The sequence below is a fragment of the Capsella rubella genome, unplaced genomic scaffold (assembly GCF_000375325.1).
Source record: "Capsella rubella cultivar Monte Gargano unplaced genomic scaffold, Caprub1_0 scaffold_2, whole genome shotgun sequence".
NCBI classification, from domain to species: domain Eukaryota; kingdom Viridiplantae; phylum Streptophyta; class Magnoliopsida; order Brassicales; family Brassicaceae; genus Capsella; species Capsella rubella.
In genome coordinates, this window is record NW_006238922.1 from 7,016,166 (window position 1) to 7,042,029 (window position 25,864).

The window sequence follows — 25,864 nt, forward strand, 5'->3', positions numbered from 1 at the left end:
GAGGGGCTTTTCTGCTTCTAAAGAAAATATAGTGGTTGCATTTACAATATTGGTAAACATAAGGGGTTCATTTAGCAAATAACCCATACCGCCCTTTTGACTGTTAAACAAAAACCTTAGAAAGCTTTAAACCCTTCCTTCATTCTGTGACTGCGCCTTGTTCGTTTTCTTCTTCATCCTTAGCTCTCAACGTCCCATCTATAGCTTTCGTTACCTAAACGTAATATTTCTTCTAATCCCTTAGATATGTTACTTCCTTTCACAACTCTTTGTGTCAATATCAAGTATCATTGTCTTAATTTTGAGTTTTTAAGCAAAGACACGATGAACCTAATTTTTCACCCATTTTTTGTTTTTTTGTATCAAAATTGATCGGCGTTACAAATAAACCATAATTGCTTACTCTATCTCTATCTGTCAACAGGTTTCAATGGCTATTGATGGGAGTTTCAACCTTAAACTTGCCTTGGAGACTTTTTCTGAACGTTGTCCCAAGGTGGCAGCTTTTCCAGTCTTCAGTTCGATTCTCAGCAAGGTAAAGTCTTAGTGATTGTTACTAAATGTGACCCAGAATTTTGGTTTTGAGTTTTGCTTTGAAAGTTTTTGTCTTTATGGTTGCAATTTTGGTTTTGAGTTTTTTTTGAAAGTTTTTGTCTTTATGGTTGCAATTTTGGTTTTGAGTTTGGTTTGAAAGTTTTTGTCTTTATGGCTGCAATTTTGGTTTTGAGTTTGTTTTGAAAGTTTTTGTCTTTATGGTTGCAATTTTGATTTTGAGTTTGTTTTGAAAGTTTTTGTCTTTATGGTTGCAGTTTTGGTTTTGAGTTTGTTTTGAAAGTTTTTGTTTTTGGTTGTTTAGGGAGGTGAAGTGGTGGATAACGAAGAGGTGATTAATGCTTTATCGGATGTGTTTCTTCACCTGGAGTTTACAGTTCCATTGGTTTTTATTCTTTCCTTCCAATTATAAGAAGGGTTGTAGATAGAGTGGTGGGTCTTGTTCATATAGTGGGTGATCTAAAGTCAAGTACTGACTACTCGGATGATGTTTCATCAGTTTTGGATATTGCTATGAAGGAAGGTATTAGTGTGATCGATTTTTATGTTCGGCGTGGACAAAGGTTGGAGCTTCACGAGTGTGCTTGCTTGGCCTTCAGTCGTGCGCTTCATTTGAATACGTCTTTGCTAGGGTAAGATGACTCGTTTACTTTATTTTGCCTATGCAAGATGAAATTAGTGATGTGAACCAGTAATAAAGCTAAGAAATCTGAAAAGAAGTTATGTTTGGGTTAGTAAAAACAGTCTCCTAATAGAAGCTTTCTTAAATTTTAGGTCTATTTTAAGTTATTTTAAGGAAGCTCCACCACCATACGAGCGAATTCTTGTGAAAGAAATAGTTTCTAAGTCGCAGAAGGAGGAGGTATGCTTGTTGTCTTTGACGTTTATTGGTATCAGAGCATCATATGTAAATTATATGACGTTGTTAGTATGCTTATCTGTTATTTTTCCCCTGGATCAGGCTGCAGCTGCGTACTTTCTTTGTCTTCGAGTATCATATCGTTTTCTCGTCATTATACCTGAGGTTTTCTCTAAGTTGTGGGATTGGTCTTGTTACTTGGACTCCATGAAAAGGCTTTCAGAATGTCGTAGACGAAAAAGGCATTTCTTGGGAAAGCATCGAGATTCTGTGTGGTGTGGGATTCAAATTCTTTCTGTTGTTTTGAGATGCAGTGACAGAGTAGCAGGATGTTTTGGTTTTGAAGCGGAAGAAGCACTTTCGTGCTTGCTGCGGTAATCCATTTTTAGCTATACCCAAGACTTTTTAATTCACTTTTTGTCTGAAGTTTAGTTTCTAAGGTTTTATTTTCTTTGATATATTCAGCTGGGAGGAAATTTGTCAGGATATAGAAATAGAAAAGGCTGGATTATACATTCAATTGCCTACGTACACAGTGTTGAGGTCTTTGCAACAATTTAGTACCCTTGTACCTGGGGTTCACAAGCGACAATCAGCAAGGTTAGAAGCAAATGAGCCATTGTTGAAGATTCGGAAGCTGGACACCTGGTCGGTTGGAGATGTCAAATCTGAACAATTTGAAATCCACTCTAGGGTGAAGAAATCTTTTGAAATGGTCTCATTGGCTGTTAGTCAAAAGCGACCTGTTCTTCTGTATGGTCCTTCGGGCTCTGGAAAGTCTGCCCTCATTAGGAAGTTGGCTGATGAAACTTGTAACGATGGTATGTTTATAATTTTAATATCTACGTATATTGGGTCTGAAATAATTTTTTAGTTCCTTGGGTTCAAGGAACTTTCTACTTTACTGGAAGGGAAAATATAAAAAAACTATCTTTGGATGTTGCTGTGCATGGTTGAGTATTTCCATTGTTTCTATTTATGCCTCTCTTTTAATTTTGATAGTTGTATATATCCACATGGATGATCAACTTGATGGGAAAACGTTGGTTGGCACTTATGTGTGTACTGATCAACCTGGCGAGTTCAGATGGCAGCCTGGCTCACTTACCCAGGTTTGTGGAATGGAATTCAGATGGCAGCCTATTTTTTGGTATCTATCCATCCTCCTACTGTAAATTTAATATTTTTGGGTTTTTCCATCTTGGCAGGCTATTATGAATGGTTCCTGGGTGGTTCTTGAGGACATAGACAAAGCTCCATCAGATGTTCCCCTAGTCTTGTCACCTTTGTTGGGAGGGTCTTGCTCATTCGTTACCAGTCAAGGAGAGGTATACACTCTCTTTTTGCTGCTCTGTTACTTATCCTATATGGAAATTATTGTAGGGCACCTCCCCTTTTGAATAACTCTGTTTTAGGTACTTGTATTGTTTACTCGAGAGATTTTTATTCAAGTTTCAGAGCTTCTTAACTTTTAATCTGCTTTCAGGAGATACGAATAGCGGAGAGTTTCCAACTGTTTTCAACTATATCAACACCCGAATGCAGTGTGTCACACATCAGGGAAGGTATGTCTTGCGGACACTGATTGGTTTGACAGCTTAGATATTTGCATTTTCGTTGGTCTAGTTCTGCATCCACTCAGCATTTGGAAGGGCCATGATAACTGTGATCTTGCTACAGTTAATGTGATCTAGGGTGACGTGGTTGCAAATTAGGTCGAAGGGTATTTTAGTTGGATAAACTTGAAACCTGCAACTTTAGGGAGTTTATTGCTTGAAGCATAAAACCAAATGCCAATGGGATTAGAGGCTCAATAAACGGCTGTTATAATCAATATTCATGCTGGCTATTGTTCCCCGTTAAAAAAGCTGATATAGTGATTAATTAACATGGCCGTTTTGCAAATAACCAACCTAGCAAGTGCATGATAGATTAAATATCCAATTTTGTTGATGTTTGCAACACTAAAGCTCTTACGAGGTCTTATAACTATTTGTTTTTCTTTTATGTAGCTGGAAATTCGTTAAGTCCTCTATGGAGGAGAATTGTTGTTTATCCACCAGATGATGAAAGCTTGCAAAGTATCCTGAAAGTTCGGTATCAAAACCTGGGTCCTGTTGCAGAGAAACTTATTGGTAGGTTCCTCTTGACATACGCACCTTTACATGGAATCTGTACTAACAGTGAAACTATTCCATCTTTGCAGAAACATTTGAAACCGTCAACTCTGCTCTTCGTCCCCAATTTTCTGGTTCAACAACTGAAAACTCAGTTACTTTCAGTTCTCCAAGTAGATTTTCACTGAGGTAGGCATATATCTATGAATGAAATTTCTTGTTGCTAATAGATTGGTCATTCTATTCTTTTTGAATGGTTATCATTTCCAGAGATCTGCTCAAGTGGTGTCAACGGGTTCATGGCCTGTCCTCCTACGATGGCCATGCAATTTATCAGGAGGTCCGTTTTCTTTAATGTTTGCTTGTGTTAGTCTCTTATTCTAAGAGCACCATTATCAATGGTTTCGTAAGGTGGCTCTTAATAAGAACCATTGATTTTTTGCTCTTAAATAAGAGACAAAAATCAATGGCTCTTGCTTAACAACCACCTTAAGAGGCCATTGATAATGGTTGTCTAATATTTCTTTATTAATTTGGCGTTTGTGCTTTTTCCTCAGGCAGCAGATATATTCTGTGCGCCTTATATGTCAACGAAAAACCGAGTGACAGTAAGTAACATTTTGGCTAACATCTGGAATGTCGCCGTTCCAGAATTTCAGCATAAGCCCCCAATTCAGGTACCTTAGTCTCCTTAACAGTGTTTTAGCTTGCTGCCTTGAGATTGTTTTCTAATTATTCAATGAACTGGCAGGAATTTTCTGGGATTCTAAAAATTGGCAGAGTTTCTCTTCAACTTGGTGAAGCTGCGGTTAGTTTATAACAATCTTCTTCTTTCTGATACAATTATTCATCTATTAAAGCCTCTTATTGATCTGTTGGTTTTTTTAAGTCACATGATCGATCGAGGTTTGTTGAAACACGCACATCTACACGGTTACTTGAGAAAATAGCTCGCTCTGTCGAGTACAACGAGCCAGTTCTCTTAGTAGGAGAAACAGGGACTGGGAAAACAACACTAGTTCAAAATCTTGCACACTGGATCGGACAGAAACTCATTGTTTTGGTATGTTTTGACATACATTCTTTTAGTGATTTATTTATCGTAGTGTGTTTCTATAATTTCTTAGTTACTTTTCTTCAGAATTTGAGCCAGCAAAGTGATATAGTTGATCTATTGGGAGGTTTTAAGCCTATTGATGCAAAGCTTCTGTGCACAATGCTGTACAATGAATTCAGTGAATTGGCAAGAGATTCGAAGTTGAAGGTACCTTTACATTTAAAATTTAGTCACTCGTAGATTTCCTCCTGCACTCATTCCTCACCAGATATGTTTTGGAATGAATTTAGCATTTTCCTCGAGTAATGAGTACTCTTCGCTTTTGGTATCCAGGATGATGCAGAACCTATGAAATGGCTGCAATACTATTTTAGAGCCAAGAAGTGGAAAACATTTTTGACTGGTTTTAATGCAAACTATTAATGGCATGGAAAAATTGTCTGAATCTAGTAGAAAGAGGAAGAAACCCGAAGTGATAAAAAACTGGGCGTGTCTGTCGAGAAAAGTGAAGAATATTGAAGAACAGATGCGTTCTGGTGGAATGGTTTTTACCTTTGTTGAGGGTGCGTTTGTGACTGCCCTCAGGGAGGGGCACTGGGTTTTACTAGATGAGGTGAACTTAGCCCCACCGGAGATATTGGGCAGGCTGATTGGTGTTCTTGAAGGAGTGAGAGGATCACTTTGTTTAGCTGAGAGAGGGGATGTAAAGGACATTCCCAGACATCGGAATTTCCGTTTGTTTGCCTGTATGAATCCAGCCACAGATGCTGGTAAGCGAGACTTGCCATTCTCATTCCGAAGCAGATTTACAGAGTATGCTGTGGATGATGACTTATGTGATGATGACCTGGAGATATTCGTGAGGCGATTTTTAGGTGGACGTGAATCTGACAGTAAGTTAGTAGGCAACATTGTTTGCTTTTATAAAGAAGCTAAAAGGTTATCTGAAGAAAGCTTGCAGGATGGTGCCAATCAGAAGCCACAATATAGCTTAAGGTCTCTTTACCGTGCGCTAGAATATGCGATAAAAGCAGAAGGTATTGGCGGATTTCAGAAAGCATTATACGATGGATTTTCCATGTTTTTCCTCTCCTTATTGGATGCTTCCAGTGCTAAAATCATGGAACCAATGATAAAACGTATCTCAGGGGAAAACATCCGAGGCCAACCACTTGAAAGATATTTGGGAGAATTAAAAGGCAGTTCTAATGACAATTATGTTAAGACGAAGAGTGTAACTGAACACCTTAATCATTTGGCGCATGCTATTTTTATTAAAAGATATCCTGTTCTCTTACAAGGACCAACATCCAGTGGAAAAACAAGCCTTGTTAAATATCTTGCAGCAATAAGTGGAAACAAATTTGTCCGAATCAATAATCATGAGCAGACTGATATCCAAGAATATTTAGGTTCCTATATAAGTGATTCTTCAGGGAAGCTTGTATTTCATGAAGGAGCGTTGGTGAAGGCTGTCAGGGGTGGGCATTGGATTGTCTTGGATGAACTTAATTTGGCTCCATCTGATGTCTTAGAGGCACTAAACAGACTCCTTGATGACAATAGGGAGCTTTTTGTGCCTGAGCTGTGTGAAACAATTTCGGCGCATCCTAATTTTATGCTCTTCGCTACACAGAACCCTCCTACTTTATATGGTGGACGCAAAATACTGTCTCGAGCTTTTCGCAACCGGTTTGTTGAGATTCATGTTGATGAAATTCCACAAGATGAATTGAGTGAAATTCTTTCTAGCAAGTGTAGTATTGCAAACAGTCATGCTTCAAAAATGGTTGAAGTGATGAAAGACCTGCAACGCAATAGGCAGAGTAGCAAAGCTTTTGCTGGCAAACAGGGATATATAACTCCCAGAGATTTATTCCGGTGGGCAAATCGTTTCAGGACTTATAACGGTACTTCTAATGAAGAACTAGCCAGAGAAGGGTATTACATCCTTGCAGAAAGGCTGCGTGATGACACTGAGAAAGTAGTTGTTCAAGAGGTGCTCGAGAAACATTTCCGTGTCAATCTTGCTAAAGATGATATGTACAAAATGGTAAGTTATGTTATTTAGTTTGAAACATTTCTTAAATTCTTTTCAGATAATTGATGGAACAGCATGTCATGTTTTCTTTACACTTTCAAAGCCACTTATCTTCATTCTCAGATTATTTTACTGCATTCTTATTAAGTTTTACTATTACTGCATCAGTACAAAGTTTTGCTATCTCTTACATTATTCTGATATAAATAATGGTTTGCTTTTGTTTTCTTACCCCAGGATTTGCCAAGGTTGGATTCCATGTAAATGCCTTTCCCCTCCTAATTTTTCGATTACTGAATCATTTTTTTTCCGAGGTAGTTTGTTTTATCTTTGACACAGTCTGGGCTGAATCTTATAGTGCTATTATCTTCAATTTTTATATAGGCAAAACAGAAAAATCACCTGGACTCAAAGTATGCAGAGACTATTTTATCTCATCAGCCGTTCTTATAAACTGCGCGAGCCTGTTCTTCTTGTTGGTGACACTGGAGGTGGAAAAACAACCATCTGCGAAATACTTAGCGGTGTTGAGAGGAAAATATTGCACATCCTTAACTGTCATCAATATACAGAATCATCTGATTTCCTTGGTGTAAGCTTATCTTTTTGCTTCTTATATTTTCCGGACTCCAATGCTACATTGTTACTTCTTTCGTTTACAATTTCTAATGTCAGCCTCTTTCTTAGGGGTTCTTTCCTGTGAGAGACAGATCGAAATTAGTCACAGAATATGAGAATCAAGTCTTGGAGCTCTCTCAGGCATTAGTGCCTTTTGGCAAAGATATTGTTAGTATCCCAGTACCCACCATTGATGTTGGTATTTCACCGGTCTTTCTCTCAATCAAGATGCTAATTTTTTTGAACATGGTATGTGCAGGAAAAGTCTGCAGATATTGATAAAGCTGAATCGTTGATTAAATCAATAGAAGCAGTTCTGAAGAAGTACAAAAATGATTCAGGAATAGGAGAAGCCGTCACACCGCAGGATGTTGATGTTCTTGAGAAGATAAGGAACAATATGGTGATGCTGTATCAAAAGTGGCGTGCAATTTTTGTGTGGCAAGATGGTCCCCTTGTGGAAGCAATGAAAGCTGGAAATATCATTCTTGTGGATGAGATATCTTTGGCTGATGACAGTGTATTAGAAAGACTGAATAGTGTGTTGGAGCCAGGCAGGAAATTGGTGAGTATTTTTTGTTTACTAGATTATGCATGTGAGAGAAAAGAGATGGGGCATTGTTAAAGCATGCTTGTGATTAGGCCATGCAAACAGTTACCATTTTACTGATGTTTTAATCATTTCATTAAAACCCTGCTTTCATTTTCATCAATTTTTTCATGCTGGTCTTCATTCTCTTTGTATGTTTCTGAGTCTGTTTAATTTTTCACTCATATGTTATTGTATTCGCTTTATCTTTGTAGTCGTTAGCTGAGAAAGGTGGCCCTGTCTTAGAGGAAGTTGTAGCTCATGAAGACTTTTTCGTTCTTGCCACCATGAACCCGGGTGGTGATTACGGAAAGAAGGAATTGTCACCTGCGCTTCGCAACCGTTTTACTGAGATATGGGTTCCCCCTATTACAGATACAGAGGAGCTCAGAAGTATTGCTTCTTTTGGGTGTGTGGTCTCTCTAAATTGCTCAAAAGGATACTTGTCAATAGATATCTTGTTGCTAATTCCTGTTAGTCTTTTTTGTTTTTGTAGCCTTTCCAGTACAAAAGAATCTAATATCGTAGATCCCATTATCAACTTCTGGGAGGTAGTTTCTCTTTCTATTTCCCTTAAATCTATTTTCTACTCAAATTCTGCAATCTAAAGTAATACTTGCTCTGAGGTTTATTCTATAGAAGCTTGAATTCCTTTATTATTTATAGTGTCTACAGAGTGTTGTTTATAAACATGACATGACCACACATACCAATGTCTTATGCTGTTTGAAAACCATTTGATTGCTGGATCATTAGTTTTAGTTTTGGGGATTCATAAAATCGTGTGATATCATTGAGCACCTGCTTCACTATCTGGTCTGTCTTTTTCTTGTAATCTTGTCTCTATACCATCTCTTTCTTTTCCATGCTCTCTCTCATCGGGCACAAAATGTTCAGAGCGTTGTAACTATAATTATACTTATGTCAACACAACATTATATGATACTGTATTATATGTTTTGTAAGTCAATAGATTCAGTGTAGTATTATTTGCTGCAGTGGTTTAACAGGTTGCAGACTGGGAGAACGCTTACTGTTAGAGATCTCCTCTCTTGGGTTGCCTTTGTTAACGTGATAAATGAGAATTTAGGACCAGCATCTGCTATTCTTCACGGAGCATTCCTTGTGTTACTTGATGGTCTAAGTCTTGGTAGGTCTTTCCGATATTCTAAATTTTCTGTATTGTTGTGTACCTGTTTCTTTCGTGGGATTGGTAGAGTTTGGGCATTCAACTGTATATAACTACATCATCAGCTGATTTTGGAACCAATATTATTTATATTTTGTAAGGAACTGGTTTCTCTGGGAGAGATGGTAAAGATCTGAGAGAAAAATGCTTCAGTTTCCTATTACAACAACTTGAGGTAATTTGAATCTTGATATTCCAATGTTTCTCTTTATTTATGTTGTTTTTTGGCAACTAAACTCGTTGCTATATAATAAAAACGTTTACTCATATTTTCTTTAGTCCCTTCACTCATAGTGATGCTCGTTGTTCGACTACGAAAGTCTCATCATGTGTGTATCAATCTGAGCATCTGACTTTTCTGGTTCAGATTTTCGCTAGCGATACACTCCCGTTGGAACCTTCAAAAATGGAGCAATATGGCTGGGGTGATACCAAAGCAATTTGTGAAGAAAGTAAGAGTGTTCTACAGGAGGATATGTTTGGCATTGATCCTTTTTACATAAGTAAAGGTGAGCTACTCGCTGTCTTTTTCTGCAAAGGATATATTTATATTGTCGGAAGTATAGCAACCGTAATTATAGACATTTCATAATATTTTGTTTGGAACTTACAACTTGCCTGTTCAGGTGATGAAAATCCTGAGATTGGTGGATTCGAGTTCTTAGCACCAACCACCCGCAGGAATGTCTTGAGAGTATTGCGTGCAATGCAGCTTTCAAAACCAAGTATGTCTCATTAATTCTGGTTATATTGGTAGTTGTTTGATCGATGTTTGGCTTTAATATTGGATTATTTTACCGTTTCAGTTTTATTAGAAGGTAGCCCTGGTGTTGGAAAAACAAGTCTGATAATGGCGTTGGGAAAATATTCTGGACACAAGGTTGTGCGCATAAATCTATCGGAGCAGGTTCGATTTCTTCACCAAGCATTAATACTGTGTATGCTACTTGGGCTGTTGGGTACTAAACTTTGGTTCTTCTGATGCAGACTGACATGATGGATTTGCTGGGATCAGATTTACCTGTTGAAAGCGATGAGGACATGAAGTTTGCGTGGTCTGATGGAATTCTCTTGCAGGTTAAAGAATGTCTAATGCTAAAGTATGTATCAGTTTTAAAATTGCAGACCTTTAATTATGGTCTTTTATACAGGCTCTTAAAGAAGGCTCCTGGGTTTTGTTAGATGAACTGAACCTTGCCCCACAATCAGTTCTAGAGGTAAGCCAACAAGCCAATAGATTTATTTCTTTAGAACTTCTCCTATGCTAGAACATGTTAAATATTGTTTTCTTTTCAACATATATTATTCTAGTGAAGGTTATTAAGAATATATATATCTTTCCAGGGTTTGAATGCTATTTTGGATCATCGTGCTCAAGTCTTCATCCCAGAATTGGGCTGTACCTTTGACTGCCCCTCAACCTTTAGAGTTTTTGCATGTCAGAATCCTTCGTCTCAAGGTGGTGGCAGGAAAGGTCTTCCCAAGTCTTTTCTTAACCGATTCACAAAAGTATGTTCCGCTATTTGTTTCCTGGTCAGGGATGCTCATGACCAAATTTTTTATTATAATTTAAAGTAAAAATTTCAACAACTCCGCCTCAAATGTTTTCAGGTTTATGTGGACGAGTTAGTGGAAGATGATTACCTCTTCATCTGTCGCTCCCTTTACCCATCTATTCCCAGTCCATTGCTTTCAAAGCTTATTGCTCTCAATAGACAGTTACATGATGGTACTATGTTGTATCAAAAGTTTGGTCACGATGGCTCACCATGGGAATTCAATCTACGTGATGTGATCAGATCATGCCAGTTTATGCAAGGTAGTAGCTAGTTAATTGAAAATTTTCATATTTGCATTTTATCCAGGTGACAGTTGTTGCGTAGGCTAAATTGAGTTCTCGTGTCGTTTCAGAGACAGTACATGACTTAGAAGTTGAAAGCTTTCTCAATGTTCTGTATGTTCAAAGAATGCGTACCGCAACTGACCGCAAAGAAGTTCTAAGTATCTACAAGGCTATTTTTGATAAAAATCCGTCTATAAATCCTTATCCTCGAGTTCAGCTAAATCCTGGGTACTTAGTTGTTGGAACTGCTGCTATTAAACGGAATTTGACTCAGTCTAATATTTCCGGTGACCAGTTGAAGATTTTACCTGAAATCCGTCAAAATCTGGAAGCTGTTGCACATTGTGTGCAGAATAAATGGCTGTGCATCCTAGTCGGACCATCGTCATCTGGAAAGACGTCGGTGATCAGACTATTAGCTCATTTAACGGGATTTCCTCTTAATGAATTGAATCTTTCATCTGCGACTGACAGCTCTGATCTACTCGGATGCTTTGAGCAGTACAATGCCTTGCGTAATTTCAGATTGGTAGTCACTCGAGTTGAGCATCTTGTTGATGAGTATAACAGCCTGTTATCACAGTCTTCCCAGGAGGCCGTTTTTAGCAATAGGAGTGGCTTAGTTTCCAGTTGGCTTTCCTATTTATATAAGATTGCATCCTCTCTCTTGGAGAACCCTGCATCCTTCTTGAACGACTCCGGCACACTCTCTAAATTAATCGAGATTGTAGAATATCTGATACAGGTACTAGAAGAAAGTATGTTGCCTGTTAGTTGGTCAAAAGAGTGTATGGACCAAATAATGAAGACAATACTGAAGCTGCAAAGTCATAAGGAAAAGCAGTCTAAGAAATTTGAATGGGTGACTGGAATGCTGATAAAGGCAATAGAAAATGGAGAGTGGGTTGTCCTCGAAAATGCTAATCTCTGTAATCCCACGGTACTTGATAGGATCAACTCTTTAGTGGAACCGTGTGGAACCATCACTATTAATGAATGTGGGATTATTAATGGTGAACCTGTCACTGTTGTTCCGCACCCAAATTTTCGTTTGTTCCTGTCTGTAAATCCAAAATTTGGGGAGGTATCAAGAGCAATGAGGAATAGAGGTGTTGAGGTATTTATGATGGGGCCACATTGGCAGCTCAATGAGGAAGGCTCTAACTCTGAAGAGCTTGTGCTGAGAGGTGTGGAAAGGTTTCTTGCTCTGTCAGGTATTCCAGGTTATAAGCTGGTTACTTCCATGGCCAAAGCACATGTTCATGCATGGCTAAATGGTCAAAATTTTAGTGTGCGGATCACCTATCTTGAGCTTGAACAGTGGGTTCAACTCTTCCAACTGCTGCTCAGGAATGGTAATCAACTTCTGTGGAGCTTACAGCTAAGTTGGGACCACATCTATCTCTCTTCTCTTGGGGTAACTGATGGAAAAGAAATTGTTGATTTTGTGCGAGATACATATTTGTCAGATATTGAAGTTTCTGAGCATGATTCAATTATGTGCCTGCCTGGAGGATGGCCAAAGCCTTTCAACTTGAGAGACTTGACATGGTACTCGAGAGAAACAACAGTAAGACAGAATTGCATGTATCTGGAGTTCTTAGGAGCTCAGTATGCATCACATCAGTCTAAAATAAGCTACAATGTCAAATTGAGAGATAGGGAGTTGGCTGCTGGGGAACAGAGAATAATTTATACGACTGATTCTCGGACATTGAAACAAATCTTGTTTCCTAAAGCCGTAATTGGGTCAACCTGTGCACCAAATGCAGCAAAATTTGAAAACGATTTGGCTTCAAAAATGCTATTATTTGCTGCCAACTGGACAATGGAACAAGCAACCGAAGAGGATATTCAACTTTATCTTGTGTGGTTTAGTTGGATTGGTTCTAGGCTGCAACAATATTGTCCGTTTTTGCTGAGTTTTCTCAATATGTTGAAGGATGAGTTCGACCATCCAATCTGGAATCATATATCTAGATGTCGGAAAAATCTGAAATCCCTCTGCAAATTGGATCCAGAGGCTGTTCCAATTCCTATGTTGTCCTCCAAATTGATTGATATAGCTGCATCAAGTGACCAATCCAAACCTTACAGTAAACCCCTCTTTGAGTCTCTCAACTCTATTAGTGTTCTTCGGCTTTCCTATCAGCAATGGCTTGCAGAGAGTAACTACAACCAGACCGATGTATCCTCTTTTACTCGCTTTTTGGAGTCGCTTCGCGCATTAGAGAAGAAATTTCTTTGCGAAATTGTTGGATCACCTTCTTTCAGTGTGTTGATTCAATTATACACCGAAGTTATTGAAAAACATTCATTCTTTTGGTCTGCTTTGGTCTCTTCTTCAGATGAGTATTTATTGTTTTCCTTTTGGTCACTGATAAAAGCTATCAAAAAAATGCATACTTCTTTTCCTGAAGAAGTCCAAGTGGTTCTGGTAAGCCTACCTTATAGTAATACCATTTTTTTATATCTTTCCTCAAATTATCATACTGCTTGCTGAATAATATCATTGCCTTTTTTCTATAGGAGGAAAGCAAAAATATTAACAATATAGTTGTGCATGGTCACCCAGAAAAGTCTTTGCTATGGGCTTACGGGGGCCATCCGTCTTTGCCGGTATCCGCAGAGTTGTTCCATAAGCAGCAGGAATTTCTACAGCTCTGCAGCACAGTATGGCCATTGAAACCAGAATCATGTGAACAAGGTTTGATATTTTAAACGTTCTATTCTATAACATTTGATTTGTAGAGAAATCAAACTCTCTTCTCATAGTTGTTGGTTTTAGCAGGAAATGATCATCTTACCAAAGCCATTGCATATTCTGGCCCTGAATTATGTTTGCTTGCGTTGGAAGGTAACTCTCCCTAATGAATGTTTGCTCATTTTTGTTTCGTTTTACGTGTCAACTAAGGCATTATTGACTGTTGTGGTTTAACGTAGAAGTATATGAAACAGAATCATAATTCTTTGACTCTGTAGAATACCGAGAAATAGTGATCTTTTGTTATCCTTTTGGGATTGCCCTTTTTCAAAACTTCTTCTGTGAACTACTAGCTTATGAATATTATGAGAAGTCTAAGCTGAAAGGAAACCCACTGACAATATCGAAGCTGTTGTGATGTGATTTTCACATTGTTGTATTTCTCTTCTTTTTCCTTCCAAAATATGTAGGTCTTTGCATTTCATCCTACATTGGTGACAAAGATGACGTAGATTCTGCTGTTCAGCTGGATGAGATCTACCAGGTCTGTTTTCTTTATTCTGCTGTGTGTAATGAGATGTCTCTATCTGCTGCTAACAATTAATCATCATCACCAGACGTTTATGGAGAGGCTGAAACTAGAGAAGAAGAGACTGAAAGATAGAATTGGTTTCAGTGAGAATGATAACACGAAAAATAAATATGCCGCCTGCTGCGTTTTCTGCCCTGAGATTGTGGCTACAGGGTCTGGCTTTAGCAGTTGGGTGAAGATATGTGTTATAGCTAACAGTGAAAGTTGTTCTTTAGATGTAGAGTTACTTTCTGCACTTCAGCACTTCTTGGTGGCTCCACCTACTGAACATCAGGTTAGTGGATATTTGAAATTTGATGGATAAGATGTGCATGTGATAACTACTCTTTGTAAAACCCTGGTTAAAGTCATTATCCTGTTTACCGCTATAACATTTTTTGGTTTGCAGGATCTTGTGGCCATTCGAAAACTACTACTTAAACCGGCTCTAGAATATTCTTTATCCTCAGCAAGGCCTCCACAGACTCTTGTAGCTCATCAAAAACTCATGTGGGAGATTGATGCACATGCCTCTGAACTAGGAGGTTGGATATTCAATTATTTTTCTGTGTACGAAGGTGAACTGGCTGATTAATTTTGGTTATGTTGCAGTGGACACCAAAATTACTGGATTTGTTCTCGAGATGTGGTATTGGTGGCATTCTGTTCTGTGGAAAAATAGTCAAATTGGTCTCATGGTATTAGATACTAAACTAAAATACTTTTGTTCACACATTACTTATATTGCGCAGTTTGTAACATCTTTCTCTCATATCATGTTTTACGTGGCCTACAGCATATCTCAGACACTGGCAACCGTCAGATTCTATCACCTTCTATGTTGATTCAGCCTGTGAAAACAGCTATCGTTGCTCAGATTCTGTAAGAGATGTATCTCTATTATGATGTTTGAGATCTTTTTATTTTGTTTAGCAGCTCTCTTCTTCTGATAAACTATGAGCATGTTTTACGTTCCATACTTTTCCTTGCAGTTTGATATATCTAACACTCATATGCTACATACATTGTACCTTGACTGCAATGCCTCTTTACGATAATGCACTTTTGATATTTGATGATGGGAAACTGTGGTTCAAGCTCCTTTTTAATCATGTTTTATGCAGGGAAAATGTATTTTCTGTTAAGGATTATCCCGTTCAATCAATGAAACTTCTTTCTGCTTCACGACAACTATGGAAAAGCTCACAACCTTATCAAGAGATGCCTGGTTCGCTAATGTCAATAGCACGTTCCCTTTTCCAACAGGTATTGAAATCGTAATAAATTTGAAAAGTCTATTTTGTTTCTTGGCCTTCTGTGCAATTTTTTAATTTTGATTTCACCTTTGTAGATTATATATACGCACCAAAAGTCATTTAAGCCAGAAAGGTTTGTGGCAATTAAGTCTGCATTTCATGCAATTGAGAAGAAGCAGAACAAGGTATGATTCTAAAGATTATATTTTCAGTTCTTCGTATCCTCCTTGAAAAAAATCTTCTTAATAGTTTAGTTTCTATGTTAAACATAGCTACATCTCCAAGTTTACGCTTCTCTTTTCCATTATGCAGATGGATGGCATACAGTTTCTCATCTCCCTGATTGGCTCATCAAGCCATCAGAAATTGAAATCCGTTACTAACTCATTTGTCGGACCATTAGCTAAACATCTTTATTCTGAGTGCTCATCAAATGGTAATGTTATATAGTTTATATATAAGCTGTAATAGTTCGAATCTTGGCAAGGTAAACCTCCGTCGATGGTTGTAATTAATTTTTACAGTTTTTTGCCCAACTTCTGTAGAATTCTACTCCAATCTTGGCTTGGCGTGGCTTTATCTTGGAGGACTACGCTTCCATCTTTTAAATAGTTTAGATGTTATAGATCCCGCCGTAAGGATCACTTGCAAACTGTTGGAACTAGAAGAGAAAATTTCATCACTTGAGCTAAACATTAAGGTGGTTTTTCTTTCGCATTGTGTAGCTTCACAATAGCAGTTGCATATTGTCTTCTTTTTTTATTGGCCTATATCAATGTATTACCAGGTACGGGGAGAATGTGAGTATCTGTCTGGTTTGCTTTACTCTGGAGACAATGACGAAAGAAGTGAACATATGTTATATAAGCTCAAAACTGAGCATAAAAATTTGCAAAGAAAGGTATATAGTAGCTACCGTAGCTTTTTTCCCTCTTGGCTGTGTGATTATTATGTGCCCTATCCTATTTCTCCATGCTCACTTTTCTTTTTCTTTTTCTGGAACAGGTTATTTTTCGCTCTGATCCTCAAAAGTACCAGGATTTAAGAAGAGCGCTGGATGAGTTTGCTGGATTTCTCATACGTCCCATAAGTCTGGTCAATGATATTGAAGTGCTTGATTGGAATCAGGTTGTTGAGCAGGTTTTCAACTGGCAGGTATGTTTATCGCATGACTGTCATTTGTATTCTTTTTGCATTAGCCATCAAGCTTCATTTACAAATCTCAAATCCTTGGATTTTGCAGGAGACAGCAACATCATTTATTGATCGGCTGTCCAATGACTACTCTGAATATGTTGATATAACTCAGCCAATTCAAGTTTCAGTATACGAGATGAAACTGGGTTTATCACTCTTTGTATCTGGTGCTCTCTTGGGAAAACTTCTCAACAGATTTGACATAGACATGGTTGACTCAGTCATGGTACTTAACTGTCTTCTTTTTCAAAAATGTTTGAACATATTATTTCATGTAGTGAAACTTAATGACTTCTTGTACCTGGTAGGAAACAATTTATGCCTTAATGAGATTTCCAAGGGGCTCCTCCTTAGCTTCAACTTCCTACATCGAATGTTTGCCACCTCTGCACCTCTCTCATGGTGCAGATTCTCGTGCTAAGTCCTTAGGTTTGGATGTTGGCTTGCTGAACAAACTTATCTCTGTTTCAAGTGCAGAAGATTCAAGAAAAGTAACGTTTCTTATGATTTCCTGAATTTCCATTCATATTTCCGTTCACCTAATGATAAAGGTTGTCCGAATTTTGAAATCTACTCATGTATACTTTTTATGTTTTTTTTTTGTTATTGTAGGCCTCTGAGTTCCAGCTCAAAATTACTCTCTATAAAAATTTGCATGCTCGTGTTTTGCAATTTGTTGCAAATACGGCGCTAATGGATGAAGCTTCTTTTGAGGTAAAATACTTGCTTAGTTGTATGCATTTGAATATGCTAATAAGTTATCTAATGTCGCAAGAGTTCTATCCGCAGTTATTGGATAAAATATATTTTGAATTGGCGAGAATTTGGATGGAGATGAAGTTTCAAGCAAAAACAAAGGCTGACAATCTTCCTGGGCTGTACAAATTTCGTTCCCGTGACTTCAAAATCGAGAGTGTCATGGAAGTAGATATATCTGCCCTTGGCAAGTATTTCCCAAATGATAGTTTCTCAGAGTGGCAAGAGTATATGGCTGATGATGATATGAAGGATACGGTAAACCCTTCACTCTTATGGTCTACTGGAACTTGTAAATTCTCTTGTTTATCATAAGACTTATGATTTTCTTTTGCTCTCCACAGACACATGTTGACCAGGATGAGGAAAATTTGGAGGATGACTGGGACTTGATAGAGGAGCATCTGGATAGTATATATAGCACACATAATGAGCTATTTGGTTTCTGTGACCTCTCTGAAAAGGTATTGTATACAACCGCTTCTATATTAACTGCAATTGTTGCATCAGGCCCTGTCGCAGTTCTCTTGTATCTAAGAAGAATTATTTCTATTCAGTCTGGAAGATTCTGTATTACTGACAGTAGAAGGCTGGATTCATTCACTGATTCCTATGAACTTGGAGTCAATATGATCAAAGGTGATCCGACACTATTTCTCTCTATTGTTTAATGTGGTTAAAATTCATTTTATTAATTCTATTACTGGATTATCTCTTGATTCCAGGTCTGAGGGGTTTATTTACATCGAGCTTGGATGCAAAACTTGTTCCAGAACACTTGCTTCGTCTTTGCTTGGAAAACAAAAGAACCTTCACTTCAAACTATCAGTCTGCCAGTAAATATAATTTTTACAAGGTCTGCGAAGCTTTTAAGTTCATCTGCTCTTAATTTTACGCCCGCCTTTGTTCTGACAGTCTCTTTTATAGGACTTTGATGGTCCTGAGCTAGGGAAAATGGTAAAATTTCTTGCTGCACTTCAACAGAGAATTACTTCTCTATTGCAAGAACGGGAGGACCATCCTGGTCTTCAGAAACTTTCTGATGTAATTCGGATGCTCTTGGATATTCCCTCAAGAACTCCTCTGGCAAAGGTAATATACCCTCAGAACAAATTTCTTTGCATCGCCATCACTGTGTTAACTTTTTTTTTGTTAGTTCATCACATGCATTAATTTACTAAACCATTACTTTCTTGTTTGCCATATGATTGTGAAGGCTCTATCAGGGTTGCAATTTCTGCTCTGCAAGGTTCACAAGTTACAGGAAGAGGGATGTAAATTGCCCATCTCTGGTATGGAGTTTAATCTTCTTACACTGGGTTGATCCTGGACTCTCATCAATTAGTCATACCATTTGTTCCGTCCATTAATTATATTATCAGGCGTTACATTGTGTTGTATGTGTTTTTCTTTTGGGTCACACAGATCTTTTGGAGCCAATTATTTATCTCGCAAGCTCTTGGCAGAAGATGGAATTTGAGCGCTGGCCTACATTGCTTGATGAGGTTCAGGATCAGTATGAACTAAACGCTAGGAAGGTTGGTATACTTAGAAAAATTTTATTGTTATGAACAAAAGTAGTATTATGGGTAACATTTATTTTTTCTCGTTGCAGTTATGGCTCCCTTTGTTTTCAGTTCTGTTTCAGAAGGATGGTGTTGAACTTTCAGAACATGAAAACGAGTCTATTTCACAAAGGTGTGCGCCACACGAATTTTGTGGTGGTTACATTGGCATTCTTGCAAGTATTCAGTCATCTTACAGATATTTTTGTTGCAGTTTGGTGGAGTTCATTGAAACGTCAAATCTTGGTGAATTTAGGAGACGTCTTCAGCTTCTCTTTTGCTTCCTTTTTCAATTAAGTATGGGTAATTCGTTGGGGATATATTCAAGGTTAGCTGTTATCACCTGATTTCTTCTTTCTTCTATTCTTCTTCCGTTTCATTTATTTACTTCAGTCGTCACAGTTGGTTGCTCCTCCACTGTTTTTTTCTTTTGCCTTTTAACTTCTGCTTTTACTTTGACAGTAATTCACACAAGAGGAAGGTGGAAATTTGCTACAATATATTTGGTTTCTATATTCAGTTCCTACCGGTGTAAGCTCCTTTCCAAATCTGTCTTGAGTTTATCAGTTCTAGATTGTTTCACCAGGGTAGTGTTCTCAATTTAAATTTCTTTTACCAGTGTAATGGAGCAGTTAGAGTTGAATAGAAGAAATGTTGAAGCTGAGCTAAAGGAGGTTCTAAAACTTTGTCGGTGGGAGAGGCCAGATAATTATTTGTCCAATGAGACCACTAAAAGAACCAGGCAGAAGATCAAGAAACTGGTACAGAAGTTTACTGTAAGTAATTGTTGACTCTTCTTTTTCATTTTCTGGGGGTTATTAAATAAACACACGACACTCAGTTATGTCTATGCCCTTATATGAGTGGAAATCGAACCTTATTAAAGAGTTTTCGAAATGGCATCTTTTATTTTTGAGAAGGACATGTTGCGGCTCCCTGTAATGCTTGTTAGGCCAGACCTAGCGAAGGAACAAGCTCAGTTTCTCCCTCTACTAGGTCCAGATCTTATTAATGGAGCATCCGACATGAGGATCGAGGTTCTAGTTAGTGCTTTAGATGCGGAACAATCAAATGACAGGTATACATTTGGATCTGGTACCTTTCGGTGTGCATTGTTAGAAATTTATGGATGCTGAACCCTTTTTCTTGGTAGGTCTTCTTGGTATGCTGTCTGGTGTGATAAATTAAAGGAATCGGTACGAAGCTTTCACCAAGAAATGCACTTTGAAACATTGCTGAAGGGTGAAGGTTCGTTTATATTCACTCTTGTTTCTATCTGGTTCAATTGGTCGTATCCCCCAATTTTTGGGGAGTCTGCATATTCTTAAGCTTGCATAATATCTTTGCAGAGCATCAGTGTTCTTCCCCTGTCTATCAGGGTGATTGGAAAATTTTGTGGAGTACAGTTGCTAGGATTGGTGAAACTATAGCTGGATGTTCAGATCTATGGAGAAACAGTGACAGAGATGTTGCAAAGAAGAGGGCCTTTTTTGAACTTCTCAAGTTATTAGAAAGTAGTGGTTTGCAGAAACACAAGTTTGAAAATGTAGAGGTAAAAATACTTTTGCTTGTCAGTTTCTGTTTGTGTTTCTAGTTATGCTTTATTTATTGATGAACTATATTCTCTAATGATCTTCTTTTATAGATGTCAAATCACTTTAAAGGGTTGCTTTATCAGCCAGCATATGACCCAAAGCATCTGTTGCTGCTAAAACATATCCAAAGTAGCATGCATCCTTCCAAGGCTGTAGAAGATCAAAAGAAGGAAAATTCACTGGTTGAGTGGAAAGTGGCAAATGAGTTTTACTTTAAGAGTTTGGCTTCAATGCAACTTATGTTAAATATTGACCGAAAACACTCAGATGTTACATCTGAGCAGGTAGGCTTTGGAGCTAGTAGCTTTTATCAGGGGTTCTCTGTGTCTTATTTTTAAACCAGTTGTTTCGAACTTGTACTAAATTTTTCTATGTTAACAGGTTAAGCGGTCCATCTCATTTGTCAACCATCTTGTGGAAATACAACGGCAGCAAAGAAATTCTGCTTATGGCTTTGCCGAACTTCTAAACCGCTTTCGCCAATGTGTTTTATCTTTGGCAAAATTACTGGGGGATTCAATTGGTGCAGACAGAAAGGACAATTCTGTGTTTAGTTTTCCCCAAAATCAACGTGCAATCTTCAATTGCTTGTGGCTACAGAAGGTATTTTCATCTTTTTAGCTTGAATTATGTGCACCGGAACGTCTGTTGCAACAACACTGGGTTAAGCAGCTTCTTTGTTGTGATATGGCAGCAACTCTTTGATAACATTAATTCAATGCTTCTTGAGGAGTCGGCCTTACTGAGAACAGTTGGGAGTACACATTTGGACTCCTGTCAAGCTGTGAAAACCTCATCACAGAGCTTGCTCAGCTTTATAGAAAAGCTAATTCCCATCGCTCAAAACTCTAAGGTGCAGAAATCTTTAGTCTTCTTTTAAATCTTACTGGTCTGTCATTTCTTGCAAGAGTCTGAATATGTGGTTTTTCATCAGGCTTCACTAGATAGGCTTCTACTTGATAGCAACGGTTTAATCATCACACCAAGTAGCTGTCTTAATCAGTTTGTCACACAGCATATGGTTCAGCTGCTACGCCACAACTTTGACCAACTTACGGACCTTGAGAATCAAGTTTCAACTTTCTGTGAAGACAATGAGAAAAGCTATGCTAGAGACGTTCTTCTCAGTCAATTTCACCCCGTGTTTAAAGAGGTATCCCTATTAAACCTTAGTGGATTCTGTTTACCTTTTTCCAGATGCTAGCCTAGCAAATTAAAACTGTGTTTAATGCAGGGGAAATTGCTTGCTGAAAATCTGAACTGTTTGCTTAACGTGGGAGGTCAATCAACTGGAAAGAAACCCAAGGAACAATTATTTCTTGAAGAAAATCTTGCAAGTACATTTGCAAATGTTAAGGATGTGATTGGAAAGCTTTGCTCTTATAAAGACGGAAGTGTTTCTCAGGAAGAGGAAGGGAATATTGCTACATGGGATAGTCTGTTTAAGAAGGCAGAAAATGACTTGAACCTTGATAACCTATGTAAACTGCTTTCAGAAACATCTGGTTCCATCGTAAGTTTGGATTGTCTTCTGAATTATGGGATGTTATTTTCAAGCTTGTGTTTAAACTGAGGCTGTTATATATCTTCACAGGAACAAGTGCTGAACTCATCAGGCGTCCTTTCAGCTTGTGTTGGAGACCAGTTGAAGCAACTTCAAGCATTTTTGGATCTTTTATTGAGCTTTGGTGACTGTTACCTCAAAGAGTTTTTGGCTATAAGTAAAACGGTATGTTTTATCAAGCATGTTAGTTAGTGTGAAGAGATTACCCAACTTCTTCGTTAACTGGATATAATTTGTGCTTTCAATTTTGATCTGTAGGTGTCATTGATAACCCATGTCCTTGCTAGTGTTCTTGCTGATCTATTTACAAAAGGATTTGGCATCTCCAAAAATGATGAAGATGATGGCTCTAAAGCTGACAAATCGGAAGCTGCAAAAGGTACTGGTATGGGAGATGGTGTGGGAGCGAAAGATGTAAGTGACGAAATAGAAGATGAAGATCAGCTGCTTGGCACAGATAACAAGGTTTATATTGTCTCTTTCCTTACTGCCACTCATCCTGAATTTTGCATACCAATGGATTTTTTTTCCGTTTGCCTTTGCAGGAAGAGGAACAGAAAGAGCAAGATACTCCAGATGATGTGGGTAAAAACAAAGGCATTGAGATGAGTGACGAATTTGATGGCAAAGAATACAGCGTTAGTGAGGATGAAGAAGAAGAAGACAAGGAAGACGGGGAAAGTGAGGATGAGCAGTTGGATTCTGCAATAGGAAATGCGGGATCTGATGCAGAAAAAGCTGATGAAAAACCATGGAACAAGGATGAAGAGGATGAGGAAGAAAATATGAATGAGAAGAATGAATCTGGACCATCTATAGCTGACAAGGACACAAGATCAAGGGAGCTACGAGCCAAAGATGATGGTGTTGACCCTGCTGATGAGCCTGAGGAGTCCGATACTTCAGAAAAACCGGACAAAGGAAACGAAGAGAATGGGGATCAGGATAGTTTTGATGATACAGAAAATGTAGAAGATAAAATCCAGACCAAGGAAGAAGAACTTGCAGATCCACCTGGACTAACTTCTTCTGATGTGGGCAATGAACAAGTTAATGATGACATGGAGATTGATGAAACAGAGGAGGTCGAAAAGGAAGATGCAGATCGGCAGGAAGAACTTTGTCCAGAAGATCAAAAGCATCCTGAAGAAGGTGAAAATGATCAAGAACCGTCAGAGGAAAAAATGGAGGCTGGGGATGAAGATGTGTGTGGATCACCCCAAAAAGAAGAACCTGGAAATGATCTTGAACAGAAACCAGAAACGGAACCAATACAAGGAAAAGAAGTAATGTCCGAAGACATGAAACCTAACCTCTCTAATGATAATATTTCTGGCGTGGAGTCTGGTTCACAAAATCCCCATGGATCTAATGTGTTGGGCGCAGGAAGTACAGCACCAGAAGAAAATTTGTCTGCTACTAATGTTACGGATGAACTCACGGAATCAATGGATCTGCCTTCAGGTAGTAACACTGAGATGAACCTCATGATGACTAGCTTGGCCAGTGGTGAGACATTGACGGATAACATACCAAAGATGGAATTTCCTCAAAACCAGTCATCTACTACTCAACAAACCAAGGTGAATCCTTATAGGAACGTTGGTGATGCATTGAAGGAGTGGAAAGAAAGAGTTAGAATCTCGTCAGACCTTGGAGAAAAACAAGAGGCTGAAAATGAGATGGAAGACCCCGAGGCTAGTGAATATGGATATGCTTCTCAGTTTGATGCAGGAACTTCACAAGCTCTAGGACCTGCGTTGCCTGAGCAAGTGAACGCAAATATGAGAGAGGGGGAACCTGAGGAAGAAAAACTCGCAGGTAAGCAGGACGAAGTCTCTCCGATGGATATTGATGACATGAACCCCGAAAACAAACCTGCTGTCCAGTCGCAACCGTCGATTGGTAATAACATTGTTGAACAGGTGCAAGAACCAGATACAGACAGGACCCACCAAGAGAATTCTCCTATTCATAATTTTGGTGATGGTAACAGCAGGATGGACTCTATGGTCTCTGTCGACAATACTTTCGTGGGGGATGATGCATGTAATCTGGACCACATGCAGGTGACTGATAACGACCCTGAAAACAAGCAGGATAATGAGGAAGATCCAGATGCCAGAAGTAATGCTGTTGTTCTATGGAGGAGATGTGAGTTGCTTACTGCAAAACCGTCTCAGGAGCTGGCTGAGCAACTACGTCTTATCTTAGAACCCACACTTGGTAGCAAGCTCAGTGGTGATTACAAAACGGGTAAAAGGATCAACATGAAAAAGGTTATTCCGTACATAGCAAGTCACTATCGGAAAGATAAAATTTGGTTGAGGAGGACAAAACCAAACAAGCGTGATTACCAAGTTGTTATTGCTGTGGATGATTCACGTAGCATGTCGGAAAGTGGATGTGGTGATTTTGCAATTAGAGCTTTGGCTACTGTGTGCCGAGCTATGTCACAGCTTGAGATGGGAAGTTTGGCTGTTGCAAGCTTCGGGAGGCAAGGAAACATAAAGATGTTACATGATTTTTGTCAGTCCTTCACCACGGAATCCGGCATTAAGGTTAGTAAACTCAAATCTTGTATTCCCATGTGTCGCAATGTGGATTATCATCTCCTTCTTTATATCTCGTTAATGTGATGCAGATGATCTCAAGTTTAACATTTAAACAAGAAAATCTCATTGAAGATGAACCAGTCGTCAATCTTCTGAGAAACATGAATGAAATGCTAGAGAATTTGGCCAGCACAAGACGACAGTCATATGGGAGCAACCCGCTTCAACAACTTGTACTAATCATCGGCGATGGAAAGTTCCATGAACGAGAGAAATTGAAACGATCTGTCAGACACTTTCTCCAAAAGAAACGTATGGTGGTATATCTTCTTCTTGATGATGCTGAGCAATCCGTTCTGGATATAGCGGTATGTCCAATTCGTTTTCTTCCTATCTATGGCTTAGATTGAAATTAGTAGCTGTCGTCATGGTTTTAAAGTTTTCTCTTTCTTTTTCTTTCCTCCTAATCAGGACTTTGTATGTGATGGTAACAATCCTTTTAAGAGAATGAATTACATGGATTCCTTCCCCTTCCCGTACTACATTGTGCTGAGAGACATAGAAGCCTTACCCAGAACACTTGGTGATGTCTTGAGACAGGTAACTAACTCTTCTCTGTTTTTTTCTTCTCTGTTAGGGAAAGAAGAAAACACTGTCAAATACTCATAAATCTGACAACTTTTCCTTTTGTTTTCGCAGTGGTTCGAGCTGATGCAAAGCTCGCGGGACTGAACACTTACTGGGAGAGAAAGGGTCGAGGCCTATAAAACTTAACTTAGCTTAGCTTGTAAACAAGACTTGTATAGATACATTATATGCAAGGACCTAAGTTATTCACATCAGACCACAAATGTTGTAATTGCTACAATATCTTTATATATATATATATGTAAAAAGACCCTCTTCTCTTCTCTTCTCTTCTCTTTGGAATACACACAACTATTATTACAGGCAATTTGGTTTGTGTATTTTAAACTGGACTTGAAAACGTATTTTTAAGTACACAGTTCTTGTTCACAGTCGCTGTTGGGTTTATCTACGGGAACCATGACAGGAGGATCTTTCACAAAATCTTAAGAGTCTTCTCCAACATTTCATTCAAAAGATTATTCAACAACACCCAAAAACAGGTGTTATTATACAAGTCGTTGATGAAAAAAAAGAGACATTATCTAAATTTTAAATTGTGTTGCTTTTATGATTCTTTTTTATTTGTGTGTAATGTTTTTTTGTTAT

General features: G+C 38.3%; 1 protein-coding gene across 1 annotated transcript; it reads left to right on the plus strand.

The window, feature by feature from the left end:
- On the plus strand, positions 1 to 25,538 carry LOC17895187 (midasin). The gene is given in 76 exon segments (XM_023787196.1): positions 1 to 220; positions 425 to 535; positions 857 to 940; positions 943 to 1,184; positions 1,327 to 1,414; positions 1,514 to 1,785; positions 1,877 to 2,232; positions 2,414 to 2,523; positions 2,620 to 2,739; positions 2,898 to 2,976; positions 3,424 to 3,546; positions 3,618 to 3,717; positions 3,799 to 3,868; positions 4,086 to 4,205; positions 4,280 to 4,336; positions 4,418 to 4,591; positions 4,670 to 4,792; positions 4,919 to 4,990; positions 4,992 to 6,638; positions 6,864 to 6,886; positions 7,011 to 7,218; positions 7,314 to 7,412; positions 7,504 to 7,809; positions 8,049 to 8,242; positions 8,330 to 8,384; positions 8,833 to 8,983; positions 9,124 to 9,197; positions 9,390 to 9,531; positions 9,649 to 9,747; positions 9,829 to 9,929; positions 10,010 to 10,099; positions 10,174 to 10,239; positions 10,367 to 10,531; positions 10,634 to 10,841; positions 10,934 to 13,302; positions 13,395 to 13,572; positions 13,657 to 13,722; positions 14,040 to 14,113; positions 14,187 to 14,435; positions 14,550 to 14,685; positions 14,753 to 14,838; positions 14,937 to 15,022; positions 15,265 to 15,406; positions 15,492 to 15,581; positions 15,709 to 15,832; positions 15,942 to 16,096; positions 16,184 to 16,297; positions 16,402 to 16,551; positions 16,640 to 16,819; positions 16,902 to 17,084; positions 17,206 to 17,307; positions 17,383 to 17,607; positions 17,694 to 17,813; positions 17,907 to 17,988; positions 18,075 to 18,205; positions 18,277 to 18,441; positions 18,566 to 18,641; positions 18,775 to 18,887; positions 18,965 to 19,047; positions 19,129 to 19,242; positions 19,377 to 19,445; positions 19,534 to 19,690; positions 19,835 to 19,992; positions 20,068 to 20,162; positions 20,264 to 20,466; positions 20,560 to 20,793; positions 20,891 to 21,112; positions 21,204 to 21,362; positions 21,444 to 21,662; positions 21,744 to 22,022; positions 22,104 to 22,238; positions 22,332 to 22,538; positions 22,619 to 24,634; positions 24,718 to 24,996; positions 25,100 to 25,228; positions 25,328 to 25,538. Coding segments are annotated over 75 exon segments (16,110 nt in total). The 5' UTR covers positions 1 to 220; positions 425 to 430; the 3' UTR covers positions 25,361 to 25,538.
- The last annotated feature ends 326 nt before the right edge of the window (positions 25,539 to 25,864 follow it).